The following is a 22,673-nucleotide window of genomic DNA, read 5'->3' as shown; positions in this document are numbered from 1 at the left end:
CCGTGCTGCGGGCCCGCCCGGCTCCTGCGCCCGGGGACGGGGCGGGCGGCGCGCCGAGCGCCGGCAGCGCGGCGGGCAGCTACGGCGGCGGCACCGGCCCGGCGTCCCTCGACGTGAGGGGCCGGGGCGGGCTGATGCGGTTCCGCCCTGCCGGCGGGGCAGCGGGTGCAGCCGGGACGGCGCTTCTGCGACTGTCGGGGTGGGCTGTTGTCACGCTGGGTTTTCCTGTGAGGATGCCCGCTACTGCCGCCCCGGGTTAAGAGGCGGGGGCGGGAGGCGGCGGAGCGTGTGCGTTTAATTAGAAACGCACGAGTGACACCCAAGTCCGCAGGAGCTGTAGGTGCCTGGCCGGCTTCTGTCAGCTCCTGCCTTGAAGATCCCCGCTCGGCGGGGCACGGCAGCGGGGTGGCCGGCCGCTCCGGGGGGCAGGAGCCCGCCCGAGGGCCTAAGGCGGCCCCGTCCCGCGGCTCGGCTCGGCTCAGCGGGCCCGGTGCTGATAAAGCCGCGGCTGCCTCCGCCCTCGCTGCCCGGTGCCGTCTGTCTCCACCGGGGCCGATGCGGCGTTTGGCCGCCGGGAGCCGTGGCCGTCGAGCCCCCGCCGCGTGTCGCCGCGCCGGCTCGCATCGGGTTTCCCGGGGCCGGGGCGGGGCGCGGGGGAGGACGGTGCCCGGGGCGGCCGCCTCCCCGTCCCCGCCCGCTGGGGCCGTGCCCGGGCCCGCGGCCGTGGGCAGCGCCAGCGGCGGGAGGGGGCGCGGCTGCCGGCGGAGCGGAGCGGCGCGGCGCGGCGGCTGGCATGTGCGGCGGGCCGGGGCCGGGGCTGGAGCCGCAGCCGGAGCCGGCGGGTCCGTGCCTGGCCGCGCTGCTCTCCCGCCGTCAGCATGAAGGTCGAGTTCGCTCCCATCAACATCCCCCTGAAGAGGAGGATCCAGACTGTCGCCGTGCTGCAGTGGATCTTCTCCTTCCTCCTGCTGGGTAACAGCCATCCTCCCTCCCGCCCTTGCCCCGCAGAGAAAAGGGGCAGAATCGGCTTTTCCCTTCGCCAGCGGCACCGGCTGGCATCGCCCGGTGTCACCCGTGGCTCCACGTGGGAGGAGAGGCGGCCGGGCGGGAGCATCGCGCTTCGGGCTCGGCCCTTCTCTTCCCTGGAAGCACTGGATGGCTTTTCCCTCTTTTTTTTTTGGAGGGGGTGTCTTTCTATCTGCGGGTTCTCTGTCATAAAAACTAGCGAGCAGTCTTCTCACTGAGATGCCCACTAGGTTTCTGACAACTGCCAGCTTTTTATTGAACGTGAGCGTAAAGGCTGATTTGTGACTAATGCTGTTTTCATTACTGATTTTGTAAAATAACTTTATATGCTGTAGTTCAATAAAATTCTCATTTAACTAGGTGACGAGAATTAATAAGGATCAACAGTGAACTGGCTTCAATACAGCTGCCTCTGTAAATTAATGGAAAATGTCCCCACTTGCTTTAAGAAAGTGTTTGTAAGAATTTTACTTGGTAAACTTTTTTCCACTCCTTATTCCTCTGTAGGGAATTTTCCTAATATCTTAACAGGCTCCTATCACTAAACACCTGTTAATAGCAAGATCTTACTCTCATGGGTAATTATCTTGAACTTGATAAAATGAGTCACTTGATAAGGTAAGCTAAGCCTTAATTCTCTGGGACCAGATCCATGGATTGTGTAAATTGGCAAGTGGTTATTGAATAGCCTGTGTGGAACAAAACTGTCCTGAGGTATAGAGCAGCTGACTACCTGTGTGTTACTGGAAGTGTTGGAATGATTTATGATTATCTGTGCTTTAGGAATTACAAGGAGAAAAGGAATGTGTGGATATATTTCTTGTATATCTTGCAAATATAGTATCGTTTACATGGTAGTCTGATGTCTTTCAGATGATGTCTTTTTCTTTTTTTGGTTGTTAGCCCACACAGGTTTAGGTCTGTGGGGGAAACATGGAGGGTATGAAGCACCTTGATAGATTTATCCTTAGCGCTCAGGTGTTTTGTTACCTCTAAATTATATGTGGTTGGACTATAAAGAGTTCATGTTTGTGGCTGCATTGTAAATAGCCTGTGCTTTTAATTTTCTATTATTGAATTAGACCTTTGCATATGCCATTATTCCAGTCTGATGATAATGCGGTGGAAGTTCAGTGGTAGTGGAAGGAAACAATTTTTTATCCGAGCCTGGTTGGTAACAACACTGCTGCAGAAAATAATGTCCTTCAGTGCTTGCTGGAAGTGGTTGGGCTGCAGAAAATCCACATTTGCTGCAGTTCAGTGGGAGAAGTAGGCAGCTGTCTTCTGCAGCTGGCACTGTCTGAGGATAAATGTCAAAAATCAACAAGGAAGTGGTGTTATGGCTGGTTATGTTAAATATATAGTGAGTGCACGTGATCATGAAAAAAACCTGTTTGCAGGAGTGCTTGAATTTTGGTGGACAAATTAATAATAATCATCTGCTTGTACTTTCATGGGGATATTTACCTTTAGAGCTATCCAAGGTGACCTTGTTGTTTGTAGTGTACTCTTTCAGTCACAGGGCAGTCGGAGTGATCTGGCCAGAAAGTTTCACTTGGCTCCAGGAAAATTCACATGGCTGAATCCTAAATGACTTAAAGGAAAAACGAGTTGGTTTCTGACGTCCTGGATTACCTTTATGCCTGATTTTTTCAGCCTTTTGTTTTGTTTTTTTTTTGTCTGCTGAGCAGACAAAATATGGAAACATTGCTCTTGAATTCAAAAGTGACACTTTGAAATCGTGCAGGGGATTGCCCCAGTACAAGTGAAATACTGTGTGAATTCACAGGATAGGTTGGAGGGGTAGGTGGTGTTTGTGGGTTGGTATGTGGCTGGAACTAGGTTATATCAAGCAACATCTTTTGTAGATTCAGCCTTTCTTATGTAAAAATATCTGCATGTGAAAACATGAACAGATAGCACCATGTGATAACTAATGATTCATGTTATAGATACAGGGATTCTGTTGAGAGCAGTAAATAAATAAGGTACTGGCTTAGTTCTCAAAGTTGTCCATCTAGGTATGTGGTGAGGTGCCATAGCTTAATAAAATGGACTAATAAAGTAAGATAACTTTTAAAATCAGTGCCCTGAAAGACAAAAGCTGAATTGGATAATGATATCCTTGAAATCTGGGAAGTGACATGTGAAAGCATGATTTGGCACACAGAGTAAGCTGTAAGCGGAATGTGAGTCTGTTACAGCTTAGAATCCATTATGTGACTTGGATAGGAGACTCAAAATCAAGCTTTGGTTTTATCTTCCTGTCTGAGACCCTTAAGAGTAGCTGTATTTAATGTAAAAAGCACATTGTGGTCTTTGCCCCTTGCTTTCCAGGTTTGCTGTGTTGTAATGGTGCATGGTTTTCTGAGACCATGGAATTGACGATTGAAAATGCCCTTTTGCTTCTGTGACTAAAGGCTACGCACGCGTCAGCCTGAAATAAGTATAGGCAATGGTTGTTGAAGAATCTCATCACCACTTGGAGAAAGAGCGAATCGGTCAAGGAATGCTGAACAAGTAGCTGCAGTAGCAAGGAACAAACAAGAAAAGTTCTGCTTCTTTGTACAGTGTGCTGGCTTGGGCTGGGTCTGCACTACAGAACATTGCTTCTGCTGTACAGCGTAGGCAGAATAAACATGCCTCTGCCTCAAAAAAAGCTGTACAGAATTTCATTACATACAAAAAGAACCTCTTTAAAATTCTGGGTGTAAGTTCCTGTGCTTCCCTGCTCTGTACTGCGAGCTGCCAAAGTTCACCCTCAAGCAGAAAAGACGAGTTTTCATTGTAGCAGTGGTTCTTCTGTTACTTATCCAGGGGCATGACACCAGAAGCAAAAATAAGTTCTGAAATACTGTGATCTGTATCCAAGAGCTTCTGGGTGAAACGAGAGAAATGCCCATCTAACAGTTTCCCACCATGTGCCAGCGAAAAGTGCCACGTGGTTTCCTATCTTACGTGCTCTAAGTGCAGCAGGCTAAAATAGTTCAGGTGAAGTTCCATGAAAAAGTGTTTTAAATAAGCTTCTTTCATTTAAAAGAAGAGTGGTATGAGCCTGGAGTCTAGAAAACTAAAACTATGAAAACTGAAAAACAGGAAATGCGAAAATGATGCTATTTCTTGCTGTGTTAAGCAGAAATCCAAAAGGGCTTCAGGCTGAAGCATGATTTCAAGTCATTAGTGTTTCACTGCCGCAACAGCAAATATATGAAGTTTTGCGTTTTCAGAGTACCTATTTCAGAAAAAAAAAGCTGAAACAGACAATTTTGGTAGACGTCATTTTATGCCTGTAGTTACTGTTATTTGGGGTTCATCACCTTGGCCAAGGGCTGACAGTCCCAGGGTAGGTCTGGCCCTCTTCCCAGCACGTGCAGCACCCATCTGATGGCCACTGGTGAAGCTGTGTGCCGACACCTGCTTCTGATCTCTGTGCCGCGGTCCAGGGAGAAGGTCACCTGGAGAAATGAAATCTCCAAGCCTGTTCAGTGCTGCTGGTCTGATGGGGGGTGAAAGCAGAGAGGTGACATCAGTCCCATTTTTTATACTGTAGGTTTCACGGTACATACACACAAAAGAAATTGTCACCATTGATGAATGTGCTGGGTGTCCTTGGTGTTTAGCATCAAATCTTTGTTTTTAAGCTTGGAAATATTTTTCTTAAGAACTTCTGACTGAATATGTGGCTGCAGTTAATGGTACGTCTGATATCCTCCGGTTAGGAACCAGGGTAGGTTTTCTGTTCCGCAGGTCTGTAAGCGTGTGGCGGGGTGAGCTGCATGCCTCAGTGCTGCAGGGCTGTGAGCCAGGTTCAGGTTGTATCAGGAAGTGATCCCTACCTAGGCAGGGGGTAGATCAAAGGGTTCATTTAAAGGCAAAACAATTCAAATAAGGAAAAATCAATGAGGTTTCATTTAAGTGCTGCTTTACAGCTGCTTTAGCCTTTTGTTTTTCTTCCTCTCTAATGTACATAAATCGAAGGACAGCATTTTGAAGAAAATAAAGCAAGAAGGTGAACTGGTGAGCTTTTCCTCTGCCAGCTTCTGTGCGTGTGATGTGAAAAGGGACAGTAGAATTTGAGCATGTACAAAATCCAATGCAGAACTAGGTAGCTTGGGTGGAGTGGTGGTGCCTTGGTCCAGACTATGAGAGATGGAGATGAGAGAGAGTTTAACCCTATGATAAGGATACCAGGATTTTGTTTTGAGATGAGGTGGTGGTTGGGAAGAGTGGTGCACCTTCACTGTATGGGTCTGGCAATGGCACGCAGGTCTTCTTACTGGGAACCTAGGAAGTGACTGTTGTGCCTGCAGCCCAGTATTTATTTACAAAATATGGGAACCTAGGAAGTGACTGTTGTGCCTGCAGCTCAGTATTTATTTGCAAAATACTTAATAATACAAAATTAGTACAAATAAAAGGTATACTTTAATATGCATGAAGCCACAAAAATAGTATGCTAAAGACATTGGTGTATATTAAAGTACATCCTGTTTTCTAGTGATTAAGCTTCTGTGCATGTAGGATGAAGTACTCTGTTAATTGAACTTGGCTGGAGACAGTTTTGAGTTGTGGATCTGGCTTCCCCAAAAGAATAGAAATGATGAAACATTTGCAACAGGGTGAGATATTGCTGCTGGAATAAGTGACTTATGTATTGAGAAAGCAGGTGTCGGTGTAATGTGCTAAAGGAAAAAACAACCCTTTCCCCACACATGTCATGTTTTGTTATCTGGTGCTGATTTGATTCAGCCGTAGCTGGCTAACTAAAATGGTGGTGTTCTTCCTCAAAGCCTTTTTTAAAAAACTCTCCTTTGATACCTAAGGAAAATTGGCTAAGCTCTGCGAGCCTTTCCTAGTAAGCTGGCTGGTGTTGCTGCTTGCTCTCGTCAGTCTGTATTCACCTGTCTGTGAAGCTTATTGCTGGCCCATGGGTAGGGACTGATGTGTGATCACAGAGAATAACAGGGTGCTTAGTGATGCCTGACTGACTAGTATTTCTAGGAATGCTGCTGCTGTTACCTACATCTCAGGGAGGGAATTTAACCACGTCTCTGTGTATATTAGTTTGTATCTCTTGGGAATAAGAAGAGAAAAATGGCAGTGCTCTGTCAGGCCAGAGGTCCTGGCTTGGCAACCCGTGTGTGACCAGAACTGATAGTGGATGTCTGAGGAGAAATAAAGAAACAGGAAATATGTAGGCTAAAATTGGCATGCTGTCTCAGGATTTGGTAATTAGTAACTCAGGGATTTGCTGTATCCAGACCACACTATCTACAAGTCAATAGTACCTCATGCTCTGTATCGCTAGTTTATCAGTATTTGCCAATGGAAGGTCTGCTTGCTTAGAACTGGAACCAAATTCCAGAGTAAACAAGCTTCCAAACCGTGGCATCGGAGGGTTTGTATTTTTTATCATAGTAATGTTGAAATACAGCTCCCTTGGTAGGAATGCTCAAACATCCTTGTGACCGGGTCTCCCAGCTGTGACCGGTGAACTGACGAAAAACCTCCACTCCAGGAGACTGGTATGTCTTCAACAAACGGCGACCTCCTTACCACCTCAGTCCTGGAGATGGCTACCAGATTCCTGTGGACTTGACCAATTTTCCAGTGCAGTTAGTTTAAATAAATTCCCAGCTTGTTCTTTGCTGTCGAGTCTGTATCTGCCATGGGTAGAAAGTGACAGCAAGTTGCTGTGCTCCTGGTGGAAATCTGTGTATTGACAGAATTGCACAGACTAGCAGGCTCTAAGCAACAGGATAGTGCCAACATTATGACTCAGGTTTTTTTAAAAAAAGTGGGGTTTTTTTCTATGTGGGAGCTGCAGAGCAGCAGTCTGCAGAGGCATCAGCTTGCTTACTGTTTGCCTTGGCAGGTTGCCTCCTCAGGTGTCACCTGTTGTCCCAGGTCTTCCTTTGGTGGGACTGTTGGTCTATTTGCTGTATGTGTTATTTCATTTAAATTTCTATCCCTTTCTTTACAACCTATAAATAATTTAGAAAGTATTGCCAGAAATTAAGGTGTTTTTTTTTTTTTCTTTTTTTTCCCCTAATGAAAGAATCCACTGAGCAGGGGAAAACATTTTTTAATGCCAAAATCAACTTATCAGCAGTACCTTGAGGACAATGGAGAGGAGCAAATGTTTATTAGGGATGGAAACATCACTGTGCGATTCTCCTAGTAGTCCCCTTCAGCGCTCTGTTCCTCAGGCACCCAGCTTGGTGGCATTGCTGCCCTGAAGAGTAAGGGTGAGGGAAGGACTGTTCTGTTGTAGGAACATCAGTGTGGCTTTTGAAGAATATGCCGTCTTTCTTTCTTTTTTCTTTTTTTTTTTCCCCCCCCCCTGTGGCTGTAGATGAAAGAAATTAGCTTTTCACCTTGCTTTGTGTATGGGTATGCACATGTAATCATAAAGCCCAGAGAAGCACAATATAAAAAATTGCATCTCTACCTGTCTATTCACTAGAATGCCAGTGAGATAAAGATGTCCTGTTTACCGTGTCCTTTGTGGGATGAGGTTCAAATCACTGAACTCTGAAAGCCTCCAGCTCATTTAAAACACAGCAGCACAGTGTCTTTAGAGAAAGCTTTGCTAAGGGCACGTGGGAAGCAGCAGGAACTGGCTTGTAGTCCAGACCTGAGTTGTCGAGCAGTCCAGAGGTCTCGGTGCGAGCTGCTTTGAGTGGCTTTAGGGGTGCGATGGGGAGCCTGTAGTGCTGGTTAGATTGAGATCAGCACCCTGGCCCCACCTAGGATACACCTGCACTGCCCAGACAGGGTTTGTGACTGCTCCGAGCGTCATGGGAGGCTTTTCTTCTAGTGGACAATCTATGATTAGGTGGCCCTCACAATAGATATTACTCAAACGTTTTTTGTCTCCTGAGTAACTGCATATGCATTTGGAGCTTCCACTTGCTGGGATCACCTGTATTTCCTTACCCGGTGTGCTGGTTTCCTACTTCCCATCCCTGTGGTATTTAACTATTTCATTAATTTGGTGCCCACAGCTGCAAACTCAGAGCTTATTTAATGAGTGGCGCATCAGGTGTTCAAACATCATTGGGCAGGACAGCTGCTAGTGCTGCTAGCTGACACTATATATAATATTTTTCATCCATTTCTTGCAACAGATGACTATCTGCAGGTTGTAAATGGGGAGGTGGAGGAAAAGGATTTGCCCATGTTGGCTGGCAAACCAGATATTCAGTCTCATGGCAGTCATTTGTCTTTTAATCCATATTTCCTTTTCCCACCACTGTTCCAATATACTACAGAGATATTGTCAAATTCAAGTTCAAGCAAAAAATTATGGTTGCAGTGTACACTGGAACTACATCCAAGGAGGCAGTGATATAGTAAAGTGACATATTCCAAGTTATTCACCTTTTGCCTGGAATTTGTTTATGAATTGAGGTAAAGTGGTTGCCATTTATCTGCTCACTGTCTTCTCTGAAGGAGAAAACACTGGGTTTGTGTTTATAGGCTTATTGGCTTTGAGTCATCAGTGTTTAACTCACCTTGCAGGCTGTTAATGCATTGAAATAATAAGGTATGGTAAAAGGAATTTGCTTCACATGTCTCATTGCGAATGCAATAATAAATGAGCTTTGTCCTACATGATGCTGAGCTTCCCTTAGGAAGTGCTGACAGCATACTTATCTCCCCATACCTTACATGCACGCAGGAACGTGTCCTAGCTAAAGCAAAGCAATGAGCTTGTTGATCTTGTGTATGTTTGTCTGCATAGTATTAAATACTGCTATCTGGCACTTCTCACCGCTGATTTAATTAGCTCTTGCAGCAAGGATGCTCTGATCCAAAGCACCTCTCAGCTGTTTGGCTAGGATACTGATAGTAAAAAGGCATGTGATTCCACACTGAGCCAAAAGTCCTTTTGAAGGGTAGTAAATATAAATACTTGCCAGTTTTTGCATAACAACTTGAAATTAATTGATTTATGGCAATTAAACAAACTTATCATACTTATTCAAACTGAGACTGTGAGCCTTGGCATCCTGTCCAGATTAACATTCCTAGAAATGTCTATAGTTTCAGGATCTCTTCTTCAAAGAACAGGTAATGACTTTTCCTCAGAATATTTCTGTGCCCTATTTTGAAGTGTTGCTGGTGTGGGGTTCCCAGTGAGTTCTCCCTCCAGAGCAGTGGAATTGTGTCATGTTTCATGTGTGTTATTCGTCCTGTATTAATGATGTTCCCTAGAACTCATTGTTGCAGCTTTTGGGAGTTTTCCACATTGACTCTGGAGGTCTGTGGGCCTCGGTGAGCTGTGGTATCTTTCTAGAGGTCTTACTGAGCTGCTTCTCTGCGCAGGACCAGGGCTGGTTTCCTGTGGAATGGGGAAGCAATGGACTTCTGTACTGGTGGTACTGAAGAATGGCATCTCCTTCAAACCAATAGATTTGATTCTGCTTCTGGTTTTCTTTATGGTTGCTCCCTTCTCCCTTGCTCGGGGCAAATGCAATTCCTTATTTTTCTGCTCATTCACTGCCAGGGATGGGAATGTCCATCCTTTTCTTTTCTACCCAGTCTAACCAGCAGCTCTGTCTGCTGCTGGATTCTGTGGTCATTCTCAGTCACCCTGTGACAATATATCCATTCCTACTCTGAAGGCACAGTCAAACTAGGCACAAGGACAAGTTGGCTGAAGTTCAGAAAAAATAAGTATTTGGGTTGGAGGAAACACGAGTGCCTGTGGGCCAAGTTAAGCTCTGAATTTCAGCAGCTCGAAATTTGCTTGGTATAGGGAATGTGCTGTGAGTTTTCAATGCCCAAGTATTCACTCTCTTGAGTGAAACTGATCTTAACTAGGATGAGTTGGTTTTACTGTCGGTCCATCTGCTTATTTCTGAGTTTTCAGTTCTGCTAATACTTAGCTTGTGTTAGCCAAATTACTGCCTGAAGTAATTCTGTTACTTTTTTACTCATCTCTATTTACTTACGTATTTAGCCCCATATGTTTCACTGGTGTAACTCCTTTTAAGACGTAAACAGGATATTGCCTTCATGAAAGCCAGCTAGCTGTGGGACATACAGACTACTATTTCTGCTTTGTAAAATATCACACAGGAGTGCCTGTTTCATACAGCTCTTGCCTGTTGAGACTTCCAGTGAGGACTGGGTCCTGTTTTTTTTGCCATTGTATGAATACGTGATGCTAAAGTTCTGACTCCTTTGCAAACCTGGAATTCAGCATCTGCTGAATTACTCTGATGCGTGAGCCTGATGTGTTCTGTTCGTGAGATGCCAGGGCAAGAGGGCTGGTGCAGGGCACACTACAGGGTGGAGAGCAGCAGGTACCACTGTGCTGTGCTTCAGCCCACTCCGTCCAGAGCTGCTTGAGCTGCTGCATGAGTGCAAAATTCTACAAGTCCTACAAAGACAAGGTTTCCGTAGGGGGTTTCCCTGAATAATTTCAGGATTGAGCCCCAAAGTGACATGTTATGTTTAATCGAACAACTTTTTCTGGCTCTTTGAGTTGTGTAAAATACAATTCCGATATATTGTTACTGTAGCAGGATGTTACGATTCTTACTAACCTGGGTCTGAAAGTATCAGGACTTAAAACTGCTTTTGTCTTCCCACAGTAATGGTGAGCTTCCACTTACAGTGACATGTTTAGAGGCTGAAGTGGAATCTCTTAATCATAGAATCATCATAGAACAGTTTGGGTTGGAAGGGACCTTCAAGATCATCCGTTCCCAGCCCCCCTGCCATGGGCAGGGACACCTTCCACCAGACCAGGTTGCTCCCAGCCCCGTCCAGCCTGGCCTTGGACACTGCCAGGGATGGGGCACCCACAGCTGCTCTGGGCAGCCTGGGCCAGCGTCTCACCACCCTCACAGGAAAGAATTTCTCCCTAATATCTGACCTAAATCTGCCCTCTTCCAGCCTCCAGCCATTCCCCTTGTCCTGTCACTCCATGCCCTTGTCAGAAGTCCCTCCCCAGCTTTCCTGTGGGCCCCTTTAGGCACTGGGAGGCTGCCATAAGGTCTCCCCGGAGCCTTCTCTTCTCCAGGCTGAACAGCCCCGACTCTCTCAGCCTGTCTTCCTAGGAGAGGTGCTCCAGCCTCTGGTCATCTTCGTGACCTCCTCTGGACTTGCTCCAACGGGCCCATGTCCTTGTTACGTTGGGGGTCCCAGAGCTGAATGCAGCACTGCAGGGGGGTCTCACGGAAGCAGGGTAATGTTTTAGTCTTGTCTAGTGCATCTCCTTGGCCAGTGACAGAGCACTTTTCATGGGGAGTAGAACTGCCATCTCTATTTTATAGGTAGAGAAGGTAAGAAATAGAAAGGGAAAATGATTGCCCAACACCACTCTCATTAGAAAATCTAGAAATAGAAAATCATGTCTTGCTGTGTCCCTCTTTCCCTGCTTTACTTCCCCACCTCTCCTCCCTTTTTTTTTGCTCACTTGAGCATCACCTCTTTGTTAGTTCTGGCTTTCTCCTTTTATTCTGCCTTAGGTAAACCAGTTGCTCTCTACCAAACATTAGTGTTCACTCTCACCACAGGGAGAAGGCAACTGTGCTGGCCTGGCCTTCAGCTCATGCCTTTGGTTTATTAAAGTAAATCAGCATCATCTTAGGCTTATTCATCCAGCTGTGCAGTAGAATAAGCAATACAGACTGAGGTGATACACCCTTGTAGGTGTTTCACCCTTAGTGTAACAACATTCACACAATGTGGAACAAGCTAACTTGTATTTGTGTGCATTTTGAGAGCATTTACAATGTAAGTATCAGGGCTGGAAATTCGGGGTCTTAAGAGGAGACAGGTGTCTTTAATGCTTGCTGTGGTTTCCTTTTTTGTCTTTTGTAGCAGAGTTTTGCTGTGGATTCTTCGTGATCCTGATTCTGGGCAACTTCTGGTTCCTTGCTGTTCTGTACCTGCTGTGGCTCTACCTTGACTGGGAAACACCATGCACGGGGGGCAGACGCTCCCAGTGGGTCAGAAGCTGGACTGTTTGGAAGTACTTTAGGGAATACTTTCCCATTCATGTGAGTAAAAGGTTTCTCACAGGACTGTAAACACTGGAACAGAAACAGCTTGAATAACCATGAGCATGGACAAACGTCTAAGACTCATCTTTGGTAAAATTCTAATACTTACTCCAGGGTGAATTTCTTTTTAAAGCATGGGAATTCTGAGATTTAGTGAGAAAAAAGGGCAGAGGCTGACTTTCTACTTGGACTGTTGGTCACAAGACAGTGCCTCAGCACAGTAAATGCTAGACGTGGTATCTTGAGACACATCTGTTTAAACTTTGCTCGGCTGTAAAATGGGACAGTAAAGTGCTCAGAAGTAAATTAATTGTCATCGGTTCTGTGTCTTGTCAATGTGCAGTCTCCGTACTTAACTGTTTTTGTAAATCCTTCTGAGGCAAGTATTATAATGTTCTCCACTGTCTGTATTTTTCAGCTTATAAAAACTTCAGATCTGAATCCAAATCACAACTACTTACTTGGCTTTCACCCTCATGGGGTCCTGGTAGCTGGAGCCTTTGGAAACTTTTGCACTGGTCCAAGTTTCCAAAATTTATTTCCTGGGCTTACTCCATATCTTCATATCATGCCCATCTGGTTTGGCTGTCCCTTCTTCAGAGAATACATAATGAGTGCTGGTAGGTAAAAGCAGAATGTCTCAGCTTTTGCTCCATATTATAACTTCTGCTTCAAATGTAGTGTTTATTTCTGCACCTATAAATGGTAAGTAATGCCAATTCAGAAGGGTCAGCATTGGTGCTAAATTAAACCTGTTTTATGATGAACTGTTGTTGCAAAACAATTTGAAAGGTTTTATTAATAGTTTTGTTAAACTGTATCACGTACCAGTTATTTACAAGAAGAGAAGGGCATATTGATTTATAACATTATTTAGTCATTGCACAGACATTTGTAAAACAAATTGAGGATAATCTCTTACCTGAAGGGCTCAAAGTCCTACTCATTACAAATATCTTTCTAGTCAGAATTTAATTACCTACTTCTGATTGAGGTCTCATATTGCAACTTTCTGTAATTTTAATGGCAATGTAATCTCTAAAGAACCTTTTTTTCTCTGTTCCAAGTAGCACTTGTCGTAAAGGGGTGATATTCATGATTGGTACTGCAGTAATAAAAGAAAAAAATGACAAGCAATAAGTTTGGGGAACATAAGCGTGTATAATGAAATCAGGCCTAGTGTTTGCCCACAGTGGTTTAATACAGGAGTTATTTTACTTAAATTCAATAAACCAGAGCGTTTGCATAAGGACAGTCTAATGCATAAGACTAGGTTTGAGAGACACAGTTCTAGCTCTTACTCCTGACTGCAACACAGATGCTGTGGTCTCAGATAAGCTGTTCCATTGCTCTATTCATAGAAGCGTGTCTAGGATGTTCAGTTTAATATCAGAACTGCCTATCCATGTGTATCTCGACATACCAGAGAATGCCCTTCCATGCGAATGTTATTTCTGAGGGGATTCTTTCAGGATTGCAAAGCTAAAGGATTGGCAGTGGTGGAAAATGACTGTTTTAAAAATTGCCTAGCCTGGAAGTCTTGTTTTTGGCATCTTGACCCATAGGAACAAATATTAACCTGCTAGATGAGAAATAACATGAGTAAAAAACACGCTGAAGAACAGTCAGCCTTGTAGCTCGTTTTTCACAGGTATGTAGCTGATAAACCAGAGGGGACCTTCAGTATAATACAGGTTATCAGTCAAATCATAAAACACTTGCAAAATCTTCTGTGTACTAAATGCCATGCTCCCAGCACCTTGTTTCATCTCCCAGCCTTTAGCTCTGTCTCCGAAGCCTGCCAGGCTGCCATTGTCACCGTCAGGAAGAGAGCTGCAGCATCACGGAGCTGCTGCGTCGCTGAGCCGGGAACAGTGCCCTGCACCCGGGCTGGCAGCACGGCTTCAGCAGGGAGATAAACTTGTCCTGGGGAAAGACGGTGGCTCTTGCTTTCTCTTCCAGAGAAAACGCATGCCTGATGGATGAATGAGCACCGCTCAAATTATTTGTGTCTCAGCTCAGCTGCATTTTTCAGAGTAACAGTGACCGTGAAGACGTGTATGGCAAAGGGGAGTAGTTTTTTACTGAGCTTGCTCCAGTAGCAAGCTATTCCCCTTGGTGGCCAGCTCACAAAACTAGATTGCAATCATCTTCCCTTTGTTGTGACATGTTCATAATCCATGTTGTAATGTCTCTAACAGGAGAAAAAAGCAAGTGGGGTGACAGGAGACGGAGCCTTTGCTTAGCATCCAAAAGAGCATGCTCTGATACTAGCCGTGTCAAAAACCAACGCAAACTAGACTTGATCTCTGCATTGTCATTTAGACTATGTTAATTCAACACGATGTAATTAAATGTGGCTTCTGGGTAAATGGTACCACTATGAGCCTTTGAGGTAAAAGTTATGGCACAAAGGAACTCTGGAGGGGTTAGACACTTATCTGGTAGAAAGGGGTTTTTTCAAAGCACCAAATTCAGAGTAAGGTCTAAGTCGATGTTAAAGGCTGGTACAGCGGTGTGCCTCCGATGGGAAGTATCTGGATCAGCAAGAGTACCAGGAAAGCTTCACATCTTATGCTATTTTAGGCTAAATAGATTGATGAGCGCCAGGTCCTGGTTACTGGAGAATGAGCTGATGCAGTCACTTGGAATGGTACAAGTGAACCTTTTCTGCTGCTTCTGACGCTCTCATGCCGTTGCCTGAGATGGAGCTGCCGCTTTATAGTTTTGAAAAGGATGAAGGGGGTGAGCTCGGCACTGTAGATCGGTGTGTGAGTTAACAAGTCCTCTAGCCATTCTGTAAACCCTCACCACCTGTGTTTACCTGCACCTGCTGTACAGCTTTAGCTGCTGCCTCTCAGGAGAATCTGCTGCCGTTTCTTCTGTTCTCGGGCACAGAATCTCTCCGAGGGGGAGTTAAGTCGGCAGAAGAGCACACTCTTCCCTGAAGATCTCAAAACTCCTGTGACAGGCAAACAGCATTTAGCTCATCAGTGTGAAATCAAAGGACTTATCTAAGAGCCAATCTGTTGCAGAGCGAGGGGGTTGAACACAAATCTTTGAACCCTGTCCTGTGCTGTAATCATCGTAAAACATACTTAGATATTTAAAGATATTTTTAAATGTTTCTTACATTCCACTGTACTTGTACGAGAAGATCCAGTGGTCACTCTTAAAATGTTTGCTCCTGAAGGAATGGTTTCTGCATCCAAGGAGAGTGTCTCATACGTGCTGAACAAGGAAGGAGGCGGCCACGCGTCCATCATTGTGATCGGAGGAGCAGAGGAATCTCTGAATGCGCATCCTGGAAGTTTAACTTTGAACATCCTCAAGAGGAAGGGCTTTATTAAAATGGCCTTGAAACATGGGTAGGTTTCCTTTCTGGGCTGCTTGTAGTAAGTAAGTTTTGAATACAGATTGATTCTTAAAGGTAGTTCATGTTATATATAGTAAACCCGTATAACTGGAAGTTGAAAGAGTTACTTGTCTAAGAACGTGCAGAAGTCTGGCACAGGAGCCAGTCTGTCCACCTAGATCCAATCTGGGAGTGTTGAAAACTCCCTTTGACTTTCATAATTTGTAAGCAGTAGGTGTTATTAGCATATCTTGCTGTTTTATTTCACTTGGTTTTTGCACTAGCAAAGAGTAAGAATTATGAAACTATATTAGTAAACCTTGGCTGTTATTGCTAAGTGGAGCAGACATTCTGTTTTCTGTTCTCTAAATGGAAGTAACATTAAGATAGAATTTTCTTATCATTTTAAGCAAACAAAAAAAATTGGGAAGCTAGGCCCGCCCTGTTTTATTACATCATTGAAAATTGTGCGCTAGGAAGATTTGTTTTCACCTTTATTCTGAAGAATTTCTTTTGAAGATTGTTGTTTGCAAAAGTAAGTTTCTGGGAAGTTTTGGTGGCAATCTCAAGAAAAACTAACTTACTTTGTACTATTGAACAGCCGGCAATGTGTAACTAAAGAGAGAGGGTATAAATATCTTTTGAGTGATTTACACAGTATAAGCTATTGTGTTTGTTCTGGACTGGGCTAGATGTCTTGTGTACTAGAAATATTGGAACCAATGACTTGTTCCTGCTACACTTTCTGAGCAGCAACCAGGATTACATATTAATGTGTGAAGCAATGAGAAAAAAATACTATCTTGAGAAATCTATAAGTTTTTTAAGCTATTAACTGGAAAAAGGGTGGTCTCTGAGAAGAAGAGCTCTCTGTTTTCACACACGATGTTAAGGTCCATTTTTTTCTAGAAACAATTCTGTGTCAAAATTCCAAGGGGGTTTCTTGTGCATATCACTAGGAGTCTCACAAAGGACCTGTTCTCCAGTAGAAGAGTACATTTTACTCTAATGTGTACCCAGAAACAACACTTGTGTATTTAAATTAGGACTTTAGTGCATAAATGAGTCTTTACTCAATTTCTGCTCAGCTGCTAATTAATCCAGTGGGATCCTGAACACTATCAGTACCTTTTCTTTTTTTAAAACATAAAGTTTAGAAGAATATTTAGGTGGTTTGTTTTGGGGTTTTTTTGAGCATGTCCATAAACATCTGATCTGTGAGATCACAAAAGTTGGTGTTTGTCTCTCATCCAAACTGATTTGGATTGAGAAACTAGATACACCTGTGCCTCTCATGGCCTTGATTTCAAAAGCATCCCCAACATGCAACAATAAAATCAGGACACTTACAAAACACAGGAATGGCCACTTCTTTCCTTATGAAGTCCTTTTTTCAAACAATGGTTCATCGTATATCTTAGAGGCTGAGTTGCCTAGAGCCCTGCGTGGGCGGTGACACCTGTCTCTGCCTGGGTGACTTGAACAGCTACATCTCATACATGGTCACCTTAACCGCCGGGCTACAAGTCATTCTGGGTCTGAGCACCGGCAGGAAAAACTGCTTCTATGTGAAGCCCAGGAATTCTGACTTAATTTCTATACAGTAGAGCTGTGGGACAGTCTGACCCCAATAGAGCTTTTGCAGCATTGTTGGCAGTCCTGAGCTACTGCCCAAAGACTCTGCGTCCAATAATTGCTTCTGGTTCTAACATTTTGTTTCTAACAATTAAGAAAATGTGAAAAAAGCTTCCAACTCACATGGAAATGAAAAGGTAAGGGAGGCTCATGGGACACAGATGAGAAGAACCACCTGCTGTCAGTGCTTGCCTGTATTTCTGATGCTTCTGACCTGCAGCATCAAATACCAAGAGAGGAAGGGGCAATGCAGAGACCATGAGGGTGCAGAGGCCTGTGCTTTCTGGCCCTGGCTCCTGTACTGCCAGCACAGAGATGCTGTGGTTCCTCAGCGAGGAACTTGTCACATGCGCTCTGAATATGTTAGCAAAAGTCCCCTGCACTTTTGGAAAATACATTTTGGTACAAGGTAGTACAGAACCTGATATAAGGTGAAGAAATCCTAAAGACGTGGAACAGATGATGAATCAGCTAACTTATCTTTAGTTTCACAATCATAAGTTACTTATTTCTCTGTCTTAGCCTCCTACATAGCATCTTGCAAAAGCCTTTACCAGATTAAAACAAATCCCACAGTCTCAGGGTGCTATTGCACCACGAGATGTTCCTGTTTGTCTTAGTGTTGTAGTAAAAAGTGGAGTATTTACACAGCTGCAGTATGTTCCAGGCTTTCTGATACTTCCTTTACAGGTAGCCGGGTGATATATGCTCTATTTGAGAAAGAACCTTTGAGCAGACACGAGGCAGGATAGTGAGTGGGAATGGCAGTCTTCAGGGGCCCTCAGGCTCGAGAAGCTGTAGAAGCAGTGTTTTTTTTTCCATACGGGGGGGCTTTGGTTGCCCACAGTGCTTCCAGCCAGCTCTGTCCTCAGCGCATCCCCCTCAGGTGTCCAGAGCTCTGCAGTAATTCACCCCGACAATATTATAGCAAAGCTGGTCTTCTGCAGTAAGGTTTTTCTCAAAGATAGTGTGGGCTAAATGGAGCTAAGAGATAGAAGCTAGGACTTAAGTAAAGCGAATAAAAGACCTTTGTATCCTTCAGGGACTGCTTAGGATTGCCCTGCTTCTTTTTCTTTAAACTCTGCAGCATGCTATTTAATGAAACTAAGCATTAATCAAAAAGCATACTGCAGTCAAGGCTTTAAATACATGGTGGTTTTGCCTGTTGGAGACAAGTGTGCCGATTCCATCTGCCTAAGTAGTTTGTCCAGGAGCTAGTCGGTGGCTTTCTTCCCAAGCCAATTCATGAACTGAGTGAGAATTCATTAGGCTGTGCCGGAGCCAAAGTGAGTTAGTATAATTTCCGTGGGTAGGATTTGACCTCTGGTAATAATGGATTGAGGCTAGTGTTTTCGAAGAAGTCTGGAGGAAGCAGGATTTCACTGGGAATTGGACAGCAGAGCGATTTGGCATTGCACTTGTGTCTGCAAGGATGTCTGGTTTTTATCACTGTTTTTGTGCTCAAATCAAGTGCATGCATTACTCCGGTCAAAAGGCAGAGGAACGCCAAGATCTGGTTTTGACGCCACCCAGCCGGGAGCATTGTAAGGTTAGCAGCAAGGCTTCGTTGCTTGCCAAGGGAGAAAATGCAGTGGAACAAGGGTGGACTCGCTGAAATAGTGGTGGATAAGATCATACTTAAAATTATGATACATACAATTATTCATTTTTATAATCATGAACTATCATAACAAGTTGTGATGGCTACCAAACAGGTAAATACTGACCAAAAGGTAGTTGCTAGCTGTATGCCAATCACCTTATTTTAATTAATATTTTTTTTTAAGCCCAAGGCAGCCAAAAAGCAGCTGTGTATCAGAAGAGTTGAATGCCTGTTGTTGATGAAGTCTAGAGCTGCTGAAGCTTTCTGTGTCACTTACTGTGAAACCACTTCCACGCTGCTGATGTGAACCGCAGTGCGAATGCAGGCTGATGTGGGATTCTCAGCGTGTTCATTATTTTACAGGGCTCATCTGGTCCCAGTGTTTTCATTTGGTGAAAATGAACTATTCAAGCAAGTTGCAAACCCCAAAGGTTCATGGCTCAGAAATGTACAGGAGAAGTTGCAAAAGATAATGGGCTTTGCTTTACCTCTATTTCATGCTAGAGGAGTGTTTCAGTACAGTTTCGGCTTAATACCTTACAGGCAGCCTATTCATACTGTTGGTAAGTCCCCTGTGCCTTTTCTTATGCTTATGAAAATGTTTAGAAATGTGTAAGTGTGCTACTAATATCTGTGTAAAGTTACAATTTTATTCTAACAGAAGCAATTGGTTACCGTGCATCTAAAACAAGTATGTGAGATTTTAAGTAAATGTTTTTTTAAAAAAAAATCCTGTCCTTCCCCAGTTAAAAAGGGGGGTTCTTTTCTCCCTTCCCCCTTTCTGTCCCAGGCCATACCTTATACTTCATTCAGTTACTCACAGGCTTCTATCCCCAGCAATCCTCAGAGAAACCCAAGGGTTGTCCAGTCCATACCAGAGGGCTGCCGCAGCCCTGCAGCTGTTGCTGTGGATTCTAGATGCTGCAATTATTTTGTAAGATGCCCAGCACCTTCACTTCTTAGCCCTGCAGGGAAGCAGCAGTCGGGCATTGTAGGTGCTGCATGGCTACCCCAGCAGTGCTCTGGGGCAGGGCTACTGGAAGGAGCTGGTACTCCTTGGGACAGAGGGAGAGATGCAGGAGGGAAGGGAGAGGGTGTCCCATGGCAGCTCCACCACAGCCCTTTGGCAGGCTGCTGCTTAGAAGGCATTGCAGCTCCCTCAGGTGTTTCTTTCCCTTTTGTTTTTTTCCCCGTGGAAAGATCCGTGCATGTTTAATTGACAGTGTGCATGCCGTGTTGGCAGGCAGTTTGGAAGAGTGTTTTTCTCCAAAAGATTTCATCCCTGGTCATCTGCTCACTGGGGCATGGGGCTGAATGTCTTGATTTTTAATGGCTTTAACTAGTGCTATTGGCAACCACACCTGTAAAAAAAAAAGTGGTGCTGGGCATCATGCAAAGGCAATAGCTGGCTGTCTATATATTTTGGATAAATATTTTTTAGCCAGATTCTGAGCTGAGTGAACTATTGAAGCCTATTTCTAAAGAAAAGTGAATCAAACTTTTCAGATATTCCACAAGGGACATTTAAGAAGGCCCTCCCTTTAATGGAGAGATATGGTGGTAGTATGGAGCAAATCAAAATTTTTAAGACAAAAATGTAGCTCTTTTCATGTTAAATTTCATGAAGATCTGTGTTTTATCAGTTCATATAGCTAAATGTTTTAGGAAAGATTTAATTTTTAAAGCCCATGGTGTGCACAGGCAGGCTAAAAATGTCACTTACATTAAAGCCAAAAAGTTTTCAAAGCGTTGGAATGAGAATGACATATTTTCTGCAATTTTTCCTTGGATTGATGACATCTAGACTGTTCTGAAGCTTAAAATATCCTCTACTTTAAGGTAAATTTTCATCATTGTAATATTTACTGCAAGGGCAGAGGTGGTCCATGGCTAGAGCACGGGAGTGCTACAAATCAGCAAGACCAGAATCTCGCAACAGAGCTTGTTGTATGATCTCATGAAATCCCTTAACTTTGGTGCCTCTGTTTCATCCCATTTGAAAACTGTCCCAGTGTCCCTGCATTCTTGGGGAGGGGGCTCGGTATGGCTTGACACCGCTTTGAAAGTGTTAGCTCAGTTCCTGAAAGCTGCAGCCACGCTGAGCTCCACCGAGCCAGTTAGCTGTGTCCACAGCGTGGCCAGCCGGGTACTGGTGAGTTTCCTCCTGGTTCAGAAGCCGTGGTTCCTAAAGCAAGGAGATGCAGTTCAGCAAACACGAGGTCGGTGAAGTCTGGGTCTTTTGGGCTTGATGAGTGAAGTACTTTTGTTTTTCCTGAAAATTATTACTGCTTTTCAGAAATAGAATCGACTCTAAAATACAAAATCAAGCAGGTCGCTTAAAGCTGCATGGAAGGTGAGAGGTGGGGGTATTTTCCAGTTCCACAAGAAATCTCCACTCTTAGGAGAAGAGACTGCTGCAGAAGGGCTTGGGGGTTGTCTGGTGTTTCCAGTTATGCTTCTGGAAATCCCGTATTGGATGTATATTGATTTCACACCCTCTAAGGTGTTGCTCAATCCGGGGCTGTGTTCCCACCCCTCGCGGTGTAATGTCAGCACCGTGCAGGGCCGGAGAGCTGTTGGCAGCTGAAGCTGTGGCAGGAAAATGCAGAGTCATCCCCTTTGTGGTTCTGGTTAGGCTTCCCTTCCCCTTAGTCAACACCATCCAATTTGAAGTGGCAACATCTGTTGAAAGGGATTTTCAGGTGCCTTTGTAAAAGCTCCTGGGGGGTGCTTTTAACTCTGCTTTTCTACAGGCTTCCTCGTAACCTTGGTCGGGTCTGTTAAGCTCTCAGTGCCTGCAGTGCGACAACAGCTGTCAAAACCTGTAGTGACTGAACAGCACGAGGAAGGCTGAGATCATGGGAAGCTTCTCCTAGCGTATCGCAGGCTTTTTTCGCCGTAGCTTTTTGTGGAGGAGGGGGCTTCCCTCTGGACTTCTGTGGAATTGCCTCCCATGCTTCCTCTTGCTCTTGCTCTGACAGGGTGGGTAGCAGGCTTTGCACGGGGCATGAAGAACAACATTTCAGCTGGAATGATATTTGTGGGCAACAGATGGTTCAGAGACACCTTTCAGGGTGTGGGGGTTTTATGTGCTACCACCCCCCAGGCTGAGGTAGCCAACAACATTTCTGGCACTGGTGTGGCAATACCCATTTGGAATAAATCAGAAGATCCCTGTGTTTCCTTCAGTCCTGTTCATGTGGCTGTGTGCTTGAGGGCACCACTGTCTTAGGCATGTCCCTCACACTGGATACCTTTAGTATTCAGATCAGAACCGAAGCCGGTGAGAAGCTGCATTTTTTAAATGCTATTTTCACCTTGCGGAGTCCTGCCCTGATGGCAAGACAGCACATAGCCCATGGGGGTGTATGTTGAAGTGTAGACTGCTCCTTCTCATTTGCTCTTTTGCTGCCAAACTGAAATGATGTTTTTTTTAAATTCATTTTATGTACATTTGAGCAGAAGGAAGTGAGAACCAGACCCAGGGCTCAAGTTTGTGAAAGGCAGGATCAGGCCCTGGGGCAGGAGAAGGGTCCTGTGATTCTGCCACCTCGCTGGGAGCCGTGGTGGAGCTGTTACAGGAGGGAGAGCAGTTCTACTTAAAAAGAGATGTTAATGAAGCTAATGCTGCTGCTGTGTTTGATTTACAGTGGGAAGCCCCATCCCTGTAAAACGGAACTTGAACCCCACCACAGAAGAGATAGAACAGCTACATGCATTGTACCTACAGAAACTAAGAAAATTATTTGAAGAACATAAAAGAAATTATGGAATCCCCGAGCATAAAACTCTCATCTTTGAGTAGCAAATTATAATTTGTAATTCCAAATCTCATGGAAAAAAAAACACTGTATGCTGAAAGATGTCTTTCTTGCAATCTGTATTTTGCAATCTGTAATTATCCTTGTGTAAGGAATAATTTTAAGAAGGGATTATTAGATGATGTATTGATTTTTATCTTACTCTTGGGGGGACGGGAGGGGGGGAAATCCTTAGGGTGTGAGCCTTGAAGCCAGTGCTGTTTTGAGTTGTC

The 22,673-nt window shown here is 44.6% G+C and overlaps 1 protein-coding gene and 1 long non-coding RNA gene across 2 annotated transcripts in view; one reads left to right on the top strand and one right to left on the bottom strand.

Moving 5' to 3' along the window:
• LOC308072352 overlaps window positions 1–11,859 on the bottom strand; it is a 272,072-nt gene extending 260,213 nt beyond the window's left edge. The window contains exon 1 of the long non-coding RNA XR_013931640.1: window positions 11,203–11,859. This is a non-coding gene — a long non-coding RNA (uncharacterized lncRNA). The remainder of the gene's footprint in view (window positions 1–11,202) is intronic.
• On the top strand, window positions 126–22,583 carry MOGAT1 (monoacylglycerol O-acyltransferase 1). The gene is made up of 6 exons (XM_080409028.1): window positions 126–972; window positions 11,866–12,044; window positions 12,466–12,667; window positions 15,241–15,415; window positions 19,004–19,203; window positions 22,291–22,583. The coding sequence occupies exons 1-6, from the start codon at window positions 879–881 to the stop codon at window positions 22,443–22,445; spliced, it is 1,005 nt and encodes a 334-aa protein (XP_080265154.1). The 5' UTR covers window positions 126–878; the 3' UTR covers window positions 22,446–22,583.
• Window positions 22,584–22,673: the final 90 nt, after the last annotated feature.

Source organism: Falco punctatus, assembly GCF_963210335.1.
Source record: "Falco punctatus genome assembly, chromosome: 13".
Classification (NCBI taxonomy): domain Eukaryota; kingdom Metazoa; phylum Chordata; class Aves; order Falconiformes; family Falconidae; genus Falco; species Falco punctatus.
The sequence above is the reverse complement of the archived record's forward strand: the minus strand, read 5'-3'. Positions and strand labels throughout refer to the sequence as shown.